We start from the raw sequence: 17,997 nt of genomic DNA on the forward strand, positions 1-17,997 counted from the left end.
TTCCCTAACACCCAAAATTACTCGTTACATTTTGAACGCTTAGCAGGACAGGAAAATTGTGAAATTCATGCACTTCTCAAGAGAACACCCCTACTGCCTCTGATCTGACGGACTCACCAAATACAAATTCTTTGTTTGTAAATATGTCTGAGTGTTGGAGCGTGCCGCTGGGTCTCCGTAACAAAAAACAAAAACAGAAAATGGTGCTGTTTTGCTAAATATAAGGAATTTCAAATGATTTATACTTTTACTTTTGATACTTAAGTATATTTTAGCAATTACATTTTCTTTTGATACTTCTTTTGATAAGTATATTTAAAACCAAATACTTTTAGACTCTTACTCAAGTAGTATCTTACTGGGTGACTCACTTTTACTTGAATAATTTTCTATTAAGGTATCTTTACTTTTACTCAAGTATGACAACTGGTACTTTTTCCCACTACTGCCAAACTTCCCCTCACAGTCCCTTCAGTTTCGCTAAAGTCCCGTTAGTTTGGCTGCTCAGCCTACCTTAGTTATCCCTCAACCATCATAAACCTGCCATTCCCAACCAATCAGAGCGATTGGAAATGCGCATCTGGACACTGCACCCGCCCACTCAGGTCAGCGTTATCGTCATCCGAAGGGAGAAGACGCATGTTTCGTAGGACTGTTTATTGTCGACAGTAACACGAATGTCTGAATGTTGTGTGTGCATCGAAATAGCCATAACAATAAGATTCCAAGCCATTCGGATTACCAAAACCATATAAACATCTTCAAAGGAAACAGCTGTGTCTGTGTGTGGTGGTGACTATCATGAGTACAGTGATGGTCCTCAACATCATGTTCTAACTGGACAGCACTATTGAGAACAGAACCAACCCATAAGTTAAGTATATAGCGGGTGAGGGCATTTACAGCCGACTGCACAAACAGGTGAGGGCAGATCAGCCAAAAGTTTTTACGTGGTCCTTCTTACCGTATTTAGTGACCAACAGTTTTTTTTAACATGGTACGTCATTTCTCCGGACTTAGCGACCAATAGTTTTTACAATACGTCTATTTTCCATAAAATGTTCGAATTTACAAACTAGTTTTCATTGGGAAGGCAGATAAAGCGTTTTTACAAAAAGCAATCACTTTGGCATGTAAAAACAAAACGGGTCCTCTAACTCCACCATTAAACCGATAAACAGTAGAATACAGCAGTGTTGTGGAAGCACATGCTTTTAAGAAATTAGCATGCAGAGGTTTATTAGATTCGCAAGTGATGGAACCATCCCTGAAAATCTCACCTAAACCACGAGGGCACCCCAGTTCACTGTTTGGGGAATAGAGATTTGTGGGAAACTATTGCCAATCTTTCCTGATGGTAATTCTTCCCAGTTCTAGTTTCATTATATGAAATGAGATTTCATTCATGTGTAAAACTCAGTGCATCCCATAAAATTATGAACACTAGATAATTAACCAAATCTACAGGGAAAATGCAATCATGTGCATAGCAGTAATGTAAAATAAAGCTTTATTGTATTGTCAAAACATGTTCACACAAAAAAAGGTAAAAACGTTAATACAAAAAAACAGAAGCAAAGCACTCGTTGGACAGGCCTGTCTTCACCTCTTCTTGAAGCCATACTTCTTCCGTTCATAGAAAAGGTCAGTCTTTGAACTGCCTAAGTTCACAATCTTGGGGCATCCATCTCGCTGTCACATCCAGTAGAGGAGTAGAAAAAATAACTTGTTGGTGTATTCTCACATTACATTGAGATTGTTCAAAATGACTATTACTTGTACAACCACATATCACTCACTCAGCATCTCAGACACCTTTCCATTTTTCACACGACATTGATCAAGAACGGAATATGTCGAAGGAGCACAATATTGAAAGATTCTGTATAGTTTATTGGAAACATTGCATAAACTATACGGGAGCATTGAATGGTAAGGTTTTTCTACACCTTTTATAAGTGAGAGAGAGCAGGTGACTAACGTCTTTCTCCTGGATGGTGCACTCTTTGCAGTAGTAAGCGTCAGACACCCCGGGACCTCCACATATGACACAGCGACCCTGGTACGACCCGTAGTTGCACTCGTCACAGATGCGCACCAGTGTGCAAGGCCTCACATACGAGTCACAGATCACACACTTTCCATCACCTAGGAAAGGAGGGAAGAGGGGGATGAGACTGTTTAATGCCGTGGCATTTTGAACTGGGGTAATTACATATAAAAATAAACCATGTGTTGATTACTGTCTCTACTCTAGGAGTTATGAGGGTAAATTAAAGGGCAGCAAATACACCCTGTATGGGAGAAAGGGACAACATTATGTAAAACATGTTTTTGAAACTTACATTTCTCGCACAATCTTCCAATAGCTGAAAAGTAAACAATAGAACAAACAGTGAGTGAACATGAATAAGGTAGCTAGCCAACAAAGCATTGCTCCATAAAGCTAAGGGTTATGCAATCAATAAGACATCTTACTAGCTCTCAAAAACTCTAGGGGCTTACTGCCTTCTCCCTACAGTTATTAGCGTCGCCCACAACTGCCTCATGTGAACTACAATCCCGACGCTGTGTTTTAACATTTAGAAACATCAATAATCATCGCTTTCGAAACATATAGCGCTTGCCTTTCATCAGTGAGAAAGAATCGCTCAATTTTTTTAAATAAAAACTGCTACGTGTTTCACAGATCCATCCAACAAAACTACACTTCCCAATTCACACTTACACACAGGTATTCGGAGGAGCATACTAGATAGCTAATTAGCACAGGTGGTGGCCTCGATAACATAAACAAGCGTGTAACATGGAGATATGGCAGTGTGGGAACACTAACCCTATCAAGGTGTGTATACTTTTTTTTCTTCTTCATTATTTCTCGCTGATAAGTTCCTTATGCTTCCAAAACTATACCACAAGCGATGCATGTTAACTTAAATGTTCAGACCGAGCGCCGGGGATCTTAACAAAACTCCCCACTACAGAAGACGCCTTCGTCCAATGACTCATGTGTAATGGAACTGGGAGTCATGATCAAGAGCTATTATCTTACTAGCTAGTCTACTTAACCACCATCACATAGCTATAACGTTCAAATAAAATGTTTTGTCACATGCGCCGAACACAACAGGTGTAGACCTTACCGTGAAACGCTTACTACAACAACCCTTAACAATGCACTTCAAGAAATAGAGTTAATAAAATGTTGTAAATAAACAAAAATTTAAAAAATCCTATCAATAAAAAAGTAACAATACATTTACATAACAGTAACGAGGCCATATACAGGGGGTACTGGTACCGAGTCAATGTGCGGGGGGTACAGGTTAGATGAGGTATGCATAGATCAATTCCCCAGGGTAGCTGTTTAGGCCCCTTGCTATTTTACATTTTTACTAACGACATGCCACTGACTGAGTAAAGCCAGAGTTTCATGTATGCGGATGACTCAACACTATACTCGTCAGCTACAACAACGACTGAAATGACTGCAACACTCAACAGAGATCTGCAGTTAGTTTCAGAGTGGGTGGCAAGGAATAAGTTAGCCCTAAACATTTCTAAAACTAAAAGCATTGTATTTGGAACAAAACACTCACTAAACCTCAACTAAATCTTGTGGAAATTGAGCAAGTTGAGATGACTAAACTGCTTGGAGTAACACTAGATTGTAAACTGTCATGGTCAAAACATATTGATGCAGTAATAGCTAAGATGGGGAGAAATCTGTCTATAATAAAGTGATGCTCTGCCTTCTTTTTTTTATTTTATCCCCTTTTTCTCCCCAATTTTCGTGGTATCCAATCGCTAGTAATTACTATCTTGTCTCATCGCTACAACTCCCGTACGGGCTCGGGAGAGACGAAGGTCGAAAGCCATGCGTCCTCCGAAGCACAACCCAACCAAGCCGCACTGCTTCTTAACACAGCGCGCCTCCAACCCGGAAGCCAGCCGCACCAATGTGTCGGAGGAAACACCGTACACCCGCCCCCCTCGGTTAGCGCGCACTGCGCCCGGCCCGCCACAGGAGTCGCTGGATCGCGATGAGACAAGGATATCCCTACCGGCCAAACCCTCCCCAACCCGGACGACGCTATGCCAATTGTGCGTCGCCCCACGGACCTCCCGGTCGCGGCTGGCTGCGATGCTCTGCCTTCTTAACAACACTATCAACAAGGTAGGTCCTACAGGCTCTAGTTGTCGCACCTTGACTAATGTTCAGTTGTGTGGTCAGGTGCCAGAAAAAAGGACTTAGGAAAATTGCAATTGGCTCAGAACAGGGCAGCACAGCTGGCCCTTGGGTGTACACAGAGAGCTAATATAAAAAATATGCATGTCAATCTCTCCTGGCTCAAAGTGGAGGAGAGATTGACTTCATGACTACTTTTATTTATGAGAGGTATTGACATGTTGAATGCACCGAGCTGTCTGTCTAAACTACTGGCACACAGCTCGGACACCCATGCATACCCCACAAGACATGCCGCAAGAGGTCTCTTCACAGTCCCCAAGTCCAGAACAGACTATGGGAAGCACACATCACTACATAGAGCTGTGTTCCATGACTACATGGAACTCTATTGTACTGCAGATATGTGGTAGTGGTGGAGTAGGGGCCTGAGGGCACACAGTGTGTTGTGAAATCTGTGAATGTATTGTACTGTTTTACAATTGTATAAACTGCCTTAAATTTTGCTGGACCCCAGGAAGAGTACCTGCTGCTAATGGGGATCCATAATAAATACAAATAAACTCAGCAAAAAAAAAAAGAAACGTCCTCTCTGTCAACTGCGTTTAATTTCAGCAAACTTACCATGTGTAAATATTTGTATGAACATAAGATTCAACAACTGAGACAAACTGAACAAGTTCCACAGACATGTGACTAACAGAAATTGAATAATGTGTCACTGAACAAAAGGGGGGGTCAAAATCAAAAGTAACAGTCAGTATTGTGTGGCCACCAGTTGCATTAAGTACTGCAGTGCATCTCCTCCTCATGGACTGCACCAGATTTGCCAGTTCTTGCTGTGAGATGTTACCCCACTCTTCCACCAAGGCACCTGCAAGTTCCTGGATATTTCTGGGGGGAATGGCCCTAGCCCTCACCCTCCGATCCAACAGGTCCCAGACGTGCTCAATGGGGTTGAGATCCGGGCTCTTCGCTGGCCATGGCAGAACACTGACATTCCTGTCTTGCAGGAAATCACGCACAGAACGAGCAGTATGGCTGGTGGCATTGTCATGCTGGAGGGTCATGTCAGGATGAGCCTGCAGGAAGGGTACCACATGAGGGAGGAGGATGTCTTCCCTGTAACGCACAGCGTTGAGATTGCCTGCAATGACAACAAGCTCAGTCCGATGATGCTGTGACACACCGCCCCAAACCATGACGGACTCTCCACCTCCAAATCGATCCCGCTCCAGAGTACAGGCCTCGGCGTAACACTCATTCCTTCCACGATAAACCCGAACATCACCCCTGGTGAGACAAAACTGCGACTCGTCAGTGAAAAGCACTTTTTGCCAGTTCTGTCTGGTCCAGCGACGGTGGGTTTGTGCCCATAGGCGACGTTGTTGCCGGTGATGTCTGGTGAGGACCTGCCTTACAACAGGCTTACAAGCCCTCAGTTCAGCCTCTCTCAGCCTATTGCGGAAAGTCTGAGCACTGATGGAGTGATTGTGCATTCCTGGTGTAACTCGGGCAGTTGTTGTTGCCATCCTGTACCTGTCCTGCAGGTGTGATGTTTGGATGTACCGATCCTGTGCAGGTGTTGTGGTCTGCCACGCGAGGACGATCAGCTGTCCGTCCTGTCTCCCTGTTGCGCTGTCTTAGGCGTCTCACAGTACGGACATTGCAATTTATTGCCCTGGCCACATCTGCAGTCCTCATGCCTCCTTGCAGCATGCCTAAGACACGTTCACGCAGATGAGCAGGGGCCCTGGGCATCTTTCTTTTGGTGTTTTTCAGAGTCAGCAGAAAGGCCTCTTTAGTGTCCTAAGTTTTCATAACTGTGACTTTAATTGCCTACCGTCTGTAAGCTGTTAGTGTCTTAATGACTGTTCCACAGGTGCATGTTCATTAATTGTTTATGGTTCATTGAACAAGCATGGAAAACAGTGTTTAAACCCTTTACAATGAAGATCTGTGAAGTTATTTGGATTGTTACGAATTATCTTTGAAAGACAGGGTCCTGAAAAAGGGACGTTTCTTTTTTTAATGCGTTTAAAAATGTAAATAGTCCGGGTGGCCATTTGATTAGTTTAGTTGTTCAGTAGTCTTATTTTTTTGTTCCTAGACTTGGCGCTCCGGTACCGCTTGCCGTGCGGTAGCAGAGAGAACAGTCTATGACTTGGGTGACTGGAGTCTTTGACACCACCTAGTATATAGGTCCTGGATGTCAGGAAGCTTGGCCCCAAGTGATGTACTGGGCCATACGCACTACCTTCTGTAGCGCCTTACAGTCAGATGCCGAGCAGTTGCCATACCAGGCGGTGATGCAACCGGTCAGGATGCTCTCAATGGTGCAGCTGTATAACTTGAGGATCTGGGGACCCATGACAAATCTTTTCAGTCTCCTGAGGGGGAAAAGGTGTTGTCGTGCCTTCTTCACAACTGTCTTTGTGTGTTTGGACCATGATAGTTTGTTGGTGATGTGGACACCAAGGAACTTGAAATTCTCAATCCGCTCCACTTCAGACCCGTCGGTTTAATGGAGGCCTGTTCAGCCCTCATTTTCCTGTAGTCCACGATCAGCTTATTGGCCTTGCTCACATTGAAAGAGAGGTTGTTGTCCTGGCACCATAATGGCAGGTCTCTGACCTCCTCCCTATAAGCTGCCTCATCAGTGATCAGGCCTACCACTGTTGTGTCATCAGAAAACTTAATGATGGTGTTGGAGTCATGCTTGGCCACGCAGTCATGGGTGAACAGGGTGTACAGGAGCGGACTAAGCATGCACCCCTGAGGGGCCCTAGTATTGAGGATTAGCGTTGCAGATGTGTTGTTGTTGCCTACCCTTACCACCTGGGGCCGGCCTGTCAGGAAGTCCAGGATCCAGTTGCAGAAGGTGGTGTTTATTCCCAGTAGGGCTGGGCGGTATACCGTATTTTATGATATACCGGTATTTATGCAGGGACCGGTTAGGGTTTTTACTTTACATTCTATACCGGTATTTGAATGTTTGATTTGTTAAATGTGATACGCCACGTGTAATGTCAATATAGTTTACTTCGCTACTTGAGTCATCTCTCTCCGCTCTTTCTCTCCGTGCCACTTTCCACACAGACCTAGCCACGCCCCGTCACTTAAGGAGCGCATTTGATGTTCCTCAACTACGAGACATTTGCTTTCAGTCTGCATGGTTAATGCAGCATATGCAACAATGTTGACGACAACAATGCTGTTTTCACTTTGCTTCTTAATATAAATCAACTAGTGTTCTATAATGATACGATTAGTTTGTGTTTCTTATATCAGCAAACAGTTAGTTTGTCTTTTTTTAGCAAGTTGCCCTAAATCTTGTGAGACCCTAATTGTTAGCCGCTAATGCTAATAGCTAGCTAATAAATGTACTGAGTAAGAGCAAACGTAGCTAGCTAATACAATACAAATCAGCATGTTGTTTGTGCAACAGTATCTTCTAAATCAAAAGAGGAATATGCAAAGCAAGAATATGTTAGCAACATGAAGTAGCTAAGAGAAAACATGCAATGTAGCCAAAGCTTATAGGGTCCAGTAGGAAACACTTATCAACACTTTAGTTCCTACCCTGTCACAATAACTCCTCGTTGGCATTTTAATTTGTCGTCATCTCAAACAACACTGTATTCAAAGTGCCCACAATTATATTCTAACTATAGAATTAGAATGGTCATTCTATTTCCATGATTCCAACAGTTTTGCTCTAATTCGCAAGTCAAATCACAATTGCAACATTTGGTTAAAAATAAGTTCTACATTATTTGCCCATATCGTGCAGCCTTATGTGGCAGTGTGGAAATTCTCTCAATTGAGCAGTGGTGTAAAGTACTTAAGTATTGTTTTCAAATTGTTTGAAGTACTACTTAAGGTATGTTTTTTGGTATCTGTACTTTACTATTTTTGACATTGTATTTTTACTTCACTACATTCCTAAAGAAAATACTGTACTTTTTACTCCATACATTTTCCCTGACACCTAAAAGTACTCATTACATTTTGAATGCTTAGCAGGACAGGAAAATGGTCCAATTCACGCACTTGTCAAGAGAACATCTCTGGTCATCTACTGCCTCTGATCTGGAGGACTCACTAAACAAATGCTTTGTGCTTCTACACCTGCATTGCTTGCTGTTTGGGGTTTTAGGCTGGGTTTCTGTACAGCACTTTGAGATATCAGCTGATGTAAGAAGGGCTATATAAATAAATTGGATTTGATTTGTAAATTATGTCTGAGTGTTGGAGTGTGCCCCTGGCTATCCGTAAATTAAAAAAGAAAATGGTGCAATTTGGTTTGCTCAATATTAATTATTCATACTTTGATACTTAAATGTAATTTATATAATGTACTTACTTTTGATACTTAAGTATATTTAAAACCAAATACTTCTAGACTTTTACTCAAGTAGTATTTTACTGGGTGGCTTTCACTTTTACTTGAGTAATTTTCTATTAAGGTATCTTTACTCAAGTATGACAATTGGGTACTTTTTCCACCAGTGCAATTGAGTGCAGGAAATGCAGAAATGATAAAAATGCTGAAATTTATTTTGGATGAATCAGAATGGAGAAAGACTCATTGAAATCACTTAGAATGTATGTGTTGCCACCCTAGGGTCACGAACTACTCAAAGCAAATATAGAACGTTTATTATTCAGAAACTAAAAATACCGTCAAATAGTCTTAAAAAAAAACAAAAAAACGTGATATCATGTTTTGGCCATGTCGCCCAGCCCTAAGTCCCAGGGTTCTTAGCTTAGTGATGAGCTTTGTGGGCACTATGGTGTTGAACGCTGAGCAGAAGTCAATGAACAGCATTTTCGCATAGGTGTTCCTTTTGTCCAGGTGGAAAAGGGTAGTGTGGAGTGCGATTGAGACTGCGTCATATGTGGATCTGTTGGGGTGTATGCAAATTGGAGTGGGTCTAGGGTTTCTGGCATGTTATTGTTGATGTGAGCCATGACCAGCCGTTCAAAGCACTTTATGGCTACAGACGTGAGTGCTACGGGGCGGTAATCATTTAGGCAAATTACCTTTGCTTTCTTGGGCACAGGGACTATGGTGGTCTGTTTGAAAAATTTAGGTATTACAGACTCAATCAGGGAGAGATTGAAAATGTCAGTGAAGACACTTGCCAGTTGGTCTGCACATGCTTTGAGTACAAGGTTTTGTTCACATCGGCTATGGAGAGCGTGATCACACAGTCGTACGGAACAGCTGGGGCTCTCATGCATGCTTCAGTTTTGCTTGCCTCACAGCAAGCATAAAAGGCATTTAGCTCGTCTGGTAGGCTCGCGTCACTGGGCAGCTGTGTGTGTCGAGGCTGTGTTTCCCTTTCTAGTGCGTAATAGATTTCAAGCCCTGCCACATTCTGACGACCGTTTGAATCATACTACATCGGCTCTATCTTAGTCCTGTATTGACACTTTGCCTGTTTTATGGTTTGTCTGAGGGCCTTGTGGGATTTCTTATTAGTGTCCGGATTAGTCTCTTCGAAAGCCAGGTGAACAAACAGATCACCGACCATTTCGAATCCCACGTACCTTCTACGCTATGCAATCTGGTTTCCGAGCTAGTCACGGGTGCACCTCAGCCACGCTCAAGGTCCTAAATGATGATATAACCGCCATCGATAAAAGACCGTACTGTGCAGCCGTCTTCATCGACCTGGCGAAGGCTTTCGACTGTCAATAATTGTATTCTAATCAGCAGACTCAACAGCCTTGGTTTCTCTAATGACTGCCTCGTCTGGTTCACCAACTACTTCTCAGATAGAGTTCAGTGTGTTATTCGGAGAGCCTGTTGTCCTGACCTCTGGCAGTCTATGGGGGTGCCACAGGGTTCAATTCTCGGGCCGACTCTTTTCTCTGTATATACCAATGATGTCGCTCTTGCTGTGGGTGATTCTTTGATCCACCTCTACGCAGACGACACCATTCTGTATACATCTGGCCCTTCTTTGGACACTATTAACAAACCTCCAAACGAGCTTCAACGCCATACAACACTCCTTCCGTGGCCTCCAACTGCTCTTAAATGCTAGTAAAACGAAATACATGCTCTTCAACCGATCGCTGCCCGCACCCGCCCGCCCAACTAGCATCATGTTAAAGGAATTTCATTCCTGTGTATATTAACCAATTCAATTAAAACACTCTGCCCATAAATAAGAATTTGTAAGATAATTATCAGCATAAAATGGACAGATACCAGTCTTAAAATCAATCAATCAATAGCGTTTATTCTCGAGAGTACTGATCATAATACATTTTACATCAGGTTATATAATAAAGATGATGTCATAGGTTTAATTGTCCATCCTCCTCTCGGATACAATGGCAGTACAGTACAGTTCTCATTACTGTCTGCCACCTGTTAAACTATCTACAACCAACCCAAGGTCTTTCCCCTCCCTGGGTAGAGACATCATTCTAGCCTGTCTGAAGATAAACCCATTCTTTCTAACAAGGAACACATAACATTCAACATTATGATTATAATAAGATTCATTCTTACAGTAATATAGTAGAATTATAACTAAACAGAATACTAAGTCAATTTTAGTCATTAAACACAAAAATCCCGTAACACATCACTACTCTGGACGGTTCTGACTTAGAATATGTGGACAACTATAAATACCTAGGTGTCTGGCTAGACTGTAAACTCTCCTTCCAGACTCACATTAAGCATCTCCAATCCAAAGTTAAATCTAGAATCGGCTTCCTATTTCGCAACAAAGCCTCCTTCACTCACGCTGCCAAACATACCCTCGTAAAACTGACTACCCTACCGATCCATGACTTTGGCGATGTAATTTACAAAATAGCCTCCAACACTCTACTCAGCAAATTGGATGCAGTCTATCACAGCGCCCACAAAACCCCATATACTACCCACCACTGCGACCTGTATGCTCTCGTTGGCTGGTCCTCACTACATAGTCGTCGCCAAACCCACTGGCTCCAGGTCATCTATAAGTCTTTGCTAGGTAAAGCTCCGCCTTATCTCAGCTCACTGGTCACCATAGCAACACCCACCCGTAGCACGCGCCCCAGCAGGTATATTTCACTGGTCATCCCCAAAGCCAACACCTCCTTTGGCCGCCTTTCCTTCCAGTTCTATGCTGCCAATGACTGGAACAAATTGCAAAAATCACTGAAGTTGGAGACTTATATCTCCCTCACTAACTTTAAGCATCAGCTGTCAGAGCAGCTTACCGATCACTGCAGCTGTACACAGCCCATCTGTAAATAGCCCATCTAACCAACTACCTACCTCACCCCATGTGTTTTGTTTTTCTGCTCGTTTGCACACCAGTATTTCTACTTGCACATCCTCATCTGCAAATACAGTGGGGAGAATAAGTATTTGATACACTGCCGATTTTGCAGATTTTCCTACTTACAAAGCATGTAGAGGTCTGTCATTTTTATCATAAGTACACTTCAACTGTGAGAGACGGAATCTAAAACAAAAATCCTGAAAATCACATTGTATGATTTTTTAAGTAATTAATTTGCATTTTATTGCATGACATAAGTATTTGATCACCTACCAACCAGTAAGAATTCCGTCTCTCACAGACCTGTTAGTTTTTCTTTAAGAAGCCCTCCAGTTCTCCACTCATTACCTGTATTAACTGCACCTGTTTGAACTCGTTACCTGTATAAAAGACACCTGTCCACACACTCAATCAAACAGACTCCAACCTCTCCACAATGGCCAAGGCCAGAGAGCTGTGTAAGGACATCAGGGATAAAATTGTAGACCTGCACAAGGCTGGGAAGGGCTACAGGACAATAGGCAAGCAGCTTGGTGAGAAGGCAACAATTGTTGGCACAATTATTAGAAAATGGAAGAAGTTCAAGATGACGGTCAATCACCCCCAGTCTGGGGCTCCATGCAAGATCTCACCTCGTGGGGCATCAATGATCATGAGGAAGGTGAGGGATCCGCCCAGAACTATACGGCAGAACCTGGTCAATGACCTGAAGAGAGCTGGGACCACAGTCTCAAAGAAAACCATTAGTAACACACTACGCCGTCATGGATTAAAATCCTGCAGCGCACGCAAGGTACCCCTGCTCAAGCCAGCGCATGTCCAGGCCCGTCTGAAGTTTGCCAATGACCATCTGGATGATCCAGAGGAGGAATGGGAGAAGGTTATGTGGTCTGATGAGACAAAAATAGAACACCATCCCAACCGTGAAGCATGGAGGTGGAAACATCATTCTTTGGGGATGCTTTTCTGCAAAGGGGACAGGACGACTGCACCGTATTGAGGGGAGGATGGATGGGGCCATGTATCGCGAGATCTTGGCCAACAACCCCCTTCCCTCAGTAAGAGCATTGAAGATGGGTCGTGGCTGGGTCTTCCAGCATGACAACGACCCGAAACTCACACAGCCAGGGCAGTAGCTCCGTAAGAAGCATCTCAAGGTCCTGGAGTGGCCTAGCCAGTCTCCAGACCTGAACCCAATAGAAAATCTTTGGAGGGAGCTGAAAGTCCGTATTGCCCAGCGACAGCCCCGAAACCTGAAGGATCTGGAGAAGGTCTGTATGGAGGAGTGGGCCAAAATCCCTGCTGCAGTGTGTGCAAACCTGGTCAAGAACTACAGGAAACGTATGATCTCTGTAATTGCAAACAAAGGTTTCTGTACCAAATATTAAGTTCTGCCCTTTCTGATATATCAAATACTTATGTCATGCAATAAAATGCAAATGAATTACTTAAAAATCATACAATGTGATTTTCTGGATTTGTGTTAGATTCCGTCTCTCACAGTTGAAGTGTACCTATGATAAAAATTACAGACCTCTACATGCTTTGTAAGTAGGAAAACCTGCAAAATCGGCAGTGTATCAAATACTTGTTCTCCCCACTGTATACCACTACAGTGTAAATTGCTAAATTGTAATTACTTCGCCACTATTGGCCTATTTATTGCCTTACCTCCTTACTTAATGTGCACACACTGTATACAGATTTTTCTATTGTGTTATTGACTGTGTGCTTGTTTATTCCATGTGTAACTCTGTGTTTTTGTCGCACTGCTTTGCTTTGTCTTGGCGAGGTCGCAGTTGTAAATGAGAACTTGTTCTCAACTGGTCTACCTGGTTAAATAAAAGTGGGGGAAAAAGTGTCCTGCTCCGTGAATGTGGCAGCTCTAGCCTTTAGCTCGGTGCGGATGTTGCCTGTAATCCATGGCTTCTGGTCGATGCACTTATTGACGAAGCCGGTGACTGAGGTGGTATACTCCTCAATGCCATTGGATGAATCCCGGGAACATCTTCCAGTCTATGTTAGCAAAACAGTCCTGTAGTCCCTGGTACATCCTGCTATAGTTTTTTTTATTGTAAGCAGGATTCAGGAGGATAGAAATAGTCAGATTTGCCAAATGGAGGGTGGGGGAGAGCTTTGTATGCATCTTTGTGTGTGGAGTAAAGGTGGTTTAGAGTTTTTTCCCCCTCTGGTTGCACATGTGACCGGTGATGCCAACTTAGCAATTTTGTTGCTAGATTTAGCAACTTTTTAGACTACCCTGGCAACTTTTTTTTCAAACAGCACCTAGCAAACGTAGCGGTCTCCTGGTCAGGCTTCGGAGACGGGCACATCGCGCTCCACTCCCTAGCATACTACTCGCCAATGTCCAGTCTCTTGACAATAAGGTTGATGAAATCCGAGCACGGGTGACATTCCAGAGAGACATCAGAGATTGTAACGTTCTCTGCTTCACGGAAACATGGCTAACTCAAGAGACGCTAACGGAGTCGGTGCAGCCAGCTGGTTTCTTCACGCATCGCGCCGACAGAAACATACATCTTTCTGGTAAGAAGAGGGGCGGGGGTGTATGCCTTATGATTAACGAGACGTGGTGTGATCATAACAACATACAGGAACTCAAGTCATTCTGTTCACCTGATCTAGAACTCCTCACAATCAAATGTCGACCGCATTATCTACCAAGGGAATTCTCTTCGATTATAATCACAGCCGTATATATTCCCCCCCAAGCAGACACACCGATGGCCCTGAACGAACTTTATCTGACTCTTTGTAAACTGGAAACCACACACCCTGAGGCTGCATTCATCGTAGCTGGGGACTTTAACAAGGCTAATCTGAAAACAAAACTCCCTAAATTCTATCAGCATATCGATTGTGCTACCAGGGCTGGTAAAACCTTGGATCATTGTTATACTAACTTCCGCGACGCATATAAGGCCCTCCCCCGCCCTCCTTTCGGAAAAGCTGACCACGACTCCATTTTGTTGCTCCCAGCCTACAAACAGAAACTAAAACAACAAGCTCCCTCGCTCAGGTCTGTTCAACGCTGGTCCGACCAATCTGATTCCACGCTTCAAGACTGCTTCGATCACGCGGATTGGAATATGTTCCGCATTGCGTCCAACAACAACATTGACGAATATGCTGATTCGGTGAGCGAGTTCATTAGAAAGTGCATTGACGATGTCGTACCCACAGCAACGATTAAAACATTCCCAAACCAGAAACCGTGGATTGACGGCAGCATTCGCGTGAAACTGAAAGCGCGAACCACTGCTTTTAACTAGGGCAAGGTGACCGGAAACATGACCGAATACAAACAGTGTAGCTATTCTCTCCGCAAGGCAATCAAACAAGCTAAGTCCCAGTACAGAGACAAAATAGAGTCGCAATTCAACAGCTCAGACACTAGACGTATGTGGCAGGGTCTACAGTCAATCACGGATTACAAAAAGAAAACCAGCCCCGTCGCGGACCAGGATGTCTTGCTCCCAGACAGGCTAAATAACTTTTTTGCTCGCTTTGAGGACAATACAGTGCCACTGACACGGCCCGCTACCAAAACCTGCGGGCTCTCCTTCACTGCAGCCGAGGTGAGTAAAACATTTAAACGTGTTAACCCTCGCAAGGCTGCAGGCCCAGACGGCATTCCCAGCTGCGTCCTCAGAGCATGCGCAGACCAGCTGGCTGGTGTGTTTACGGACATATTCAATCAATCCTTATCCCAGTCTGCTGTTCCCACATGCTTCAAGAGGGCCACCATTGTTCCTCTTCCCAAGAAAGCTAAGGTAACTGAGCTAAACGACTACCGCCCCGTAGCACTCACTTCCGTCATCATGAAGTGCTTTGAGAGACTAGTCAAGGACCATATCACCTCCACCCTACCGGACACCCTAGACCCACTCCAATTTGCTTACCGACCCAATAGGTCCACAGACGACGCAATCGCAACCACACTGCACACTGCCCTAACCCATCTGGACAAGAGGAATACCTATGTGAGAATGCTGTTCATCGACTACAGCTCAGCATTTAACACCATAGTACCCTCCAAACTCGTCATCAAGCTCGAGACCCTGGGTCTCGACTCCGCCCTGTGCAACTGGGTCCTGGACTTCCTGACGGGCCGCCCCCAGGTGGTGAGGGTAGGTAACAACATCTCCACCCCGCTGATCCTCAACACTGGGGCCCCACAAGGGTGCGTTCTGAGCCCTCTCCTGTACTCCCTGTTCACCCACGACTGCGTGACCATGCACGCCTCCAACTCAATCATCAAGTTTGCGGATGACACTACAGTGGTAGGCTTGATTACCAACAACGACGAGACGGCCTACAGGGAGGAGGTGAGGGCCCTCGGAGTGTGGTGTCAGGAAAATAACCTCACACTCAACGTCAACAAAACAAAGGAGATGATTGTGGACTTCAGGAAACAGCAGAGGGAGCACCCCCCTATCCACATCGACGGGTCAGTAGTGGAGAAGGTGGAAAGTTAAGTTCCTTGGTGTACACATCACGGACAAACTGAATTGGTCCACCCACACAGACAGCGTTGTGAAGAAGGCGCAGCAGCGCCTCTTCAACCTCAGGAGGCTGAAGAAATTCGGCTTGTCACCAAAAGCACTCACAAACTTCTACAGATGCACAATCGAGAGCATCCTGTCGGGCTGTATCACCGCCTGGTACGGCAACTGCTCCGCCCACAACCGTAAGGCTCTCCAGAGGGTAGTGAGGTCTGCACAACGCATCACCGGGGGCAAACTACCTGCCCTCCAGGACACCTACACCACCCGATGTCACAGGAAGGCCATAAAGATCATCAAGGACAACAACCACCCAAGCCACTGCCTGTTCACCCCGCTATCATCCAGAAGGCGAGGTCAGTACAGGTGCATCAAAGCAGGGACCGAGAGACTGAAAAACAGCTTCTATCTCAAGGCCATCAGACTGTTAAACAGCCACCACTAACATTTAGCGGCCGCTGCCAACATACTGACTCAACTCCAGCCACTTTAATAATGGGAATTGATGGAAATTATGTAAAAATGTACCACTAGCCACTTTAAACAATGCCACTTAATATAATGTTTACATACCCTACATTACTCATCTCATATGTATATGTATATACTGTACTCTATATCATCTACTGCATCTTGCCATCTTTATGTAATACATGTATCACTAGCCACTTTAAACTATGCCACTTTATGTTTACATACCCTACATTACTCATCTCATATGTATATACTGTACTCTATACCATCTACTGCATCTTGCCTATGCCGTTCTGTACCATCACTCATTCATATATCTTTATGTACATATTCTTTATCCCTTTACACTTGTGTGTATAAGGTAGTAGTTGTGGAATTGTTAGGTTAGATTACTTGTTGGCTATTACTGCATTGTCGGAACTAGAAGCACAAGCATTTCGCTACACTCGCATTAACATCTGCTAACCATGTGTATGTGACAAATAAAATTTGATTTGATTTTTAGCAACAAATTTAGCTACTTTAAAAAATGTATTTGGAACTTTTAGCAACTTTTGAAAAGTGACTTAAACGCTAAAATGCACGCATTTCCCCTCTAAATTACACAAAAACGATTTTCTCTGTCACACACACGTGCCTGGCTGCAAAAGTGCATTGTGAGTGACGTCAGCAGCAGGCGCTCAGCTCGTGCACGGCAGCAGAAGGCCTGCAGCAATTTCAGCAAATTGCAAATCATTGTTGGCTGACTGCAGCAGCAGTAGTACGGGTTCGACGAGCCAAACCCAATGAATATAGTTGGTCAAGAATGTTTGATATTGAACAGAACTTACAACATCAATCAACATGTCTCAATCAAAATTGTACAGACAGAAGTACAGAAGAGTGGGAGTCTGTACCTGAACAAATGTCAAATCATATTTTTTGCCGAGATGGCCAGTCAATTTGAGTAACGTTATTGTGTGTTCTACGTAATGACGCAGTTTTACGTTATCACGCACTGACATCACCACGTCATTTAGCAACTTTTAGCAACAAGTCAACCTGCCTCTAGCAACTTACCCTGAAAATGAGTTGGCAACACTGCATGTGACATACTGGTAGCATGGGTTGATGCAATAAAGTTAATGGGTTGATGAAGAAGCAGGTTACGGTCATGAACACAAGCATTTCGCTACACCCGCAATAAAATATTCTAAATATGTGTATGCGACCAATACATTTAGCAAATGAATGTGCTAACTGTTCCTAGCAAGCTATCTTATCTAGCCAGACACTTTCAACAAAGGGCAAGAGCTCAGCACTTATCATTGCTTATTAGAAGTAAGTACTAACGCAATGATATGCATCAAACATCAAATAAACACCTTACCAACACCAGCTTGTTTTCTACAAAAGATCAAATCTGGATGATGTTTAGCCATTCTCGCGAACGGAGGGAATACGATAGTTATTTTGAATTTTCAACTTTGACCCACAGATACACGTGACATTTGAGCTTTGTATTTCATTT

At 43.8% G+C, this 17,997-nt stretch overlaps 1 protein-coding gene across 1 annotated transcript; it reads right to left on the bottom strand.

Annotated features, from left to right (window-relative positions):
* Window positions 1-1,493: 1,493 nt before the first annotated feature.
* Window positions 1,494-17,969, bottom strand: LOC139571321 (PHD finger-like domain-containing protein 5A). The gene is made up of 4 exons (XM_071394091.1): window positions 17,857-17,969; window positions 2,346-2,369; window positions 1,982-2,148; window positions 1,494-1,692 (listed from the first exon to the last, which is right to left on the bottom strand). The coding sequence occupies exons 1-4, from the start codon at window positions 17,906-17,908 to the stop codon at window positions 1,603-1,605; spliced, it is 333 nt and encodes a 110-aa protein (XP_071250192.1). The 5' UTR covers window positions 17,909-17,969; the 3' UTR covers window positions 1,494-1,602.
* Between the last annotated feature and the right edge of the window lie 28 nt (window positions 17,970-17,997).

The sequence above is a fragment of the Salvelinus alpinus genome, chromosome 3 (assembly GCF_045679555.1).
Source record: "Salvelinus alpinus chromosome 3, SLU_Salpinus.1, whole genome shotgun sequence".
Lineage (NCBI taxonomy): Eukaryota > Metazoa > Chordata > Actinopteri > Salmoniformes > Salmonidae > Salvelinus > Salvelinus alpinus.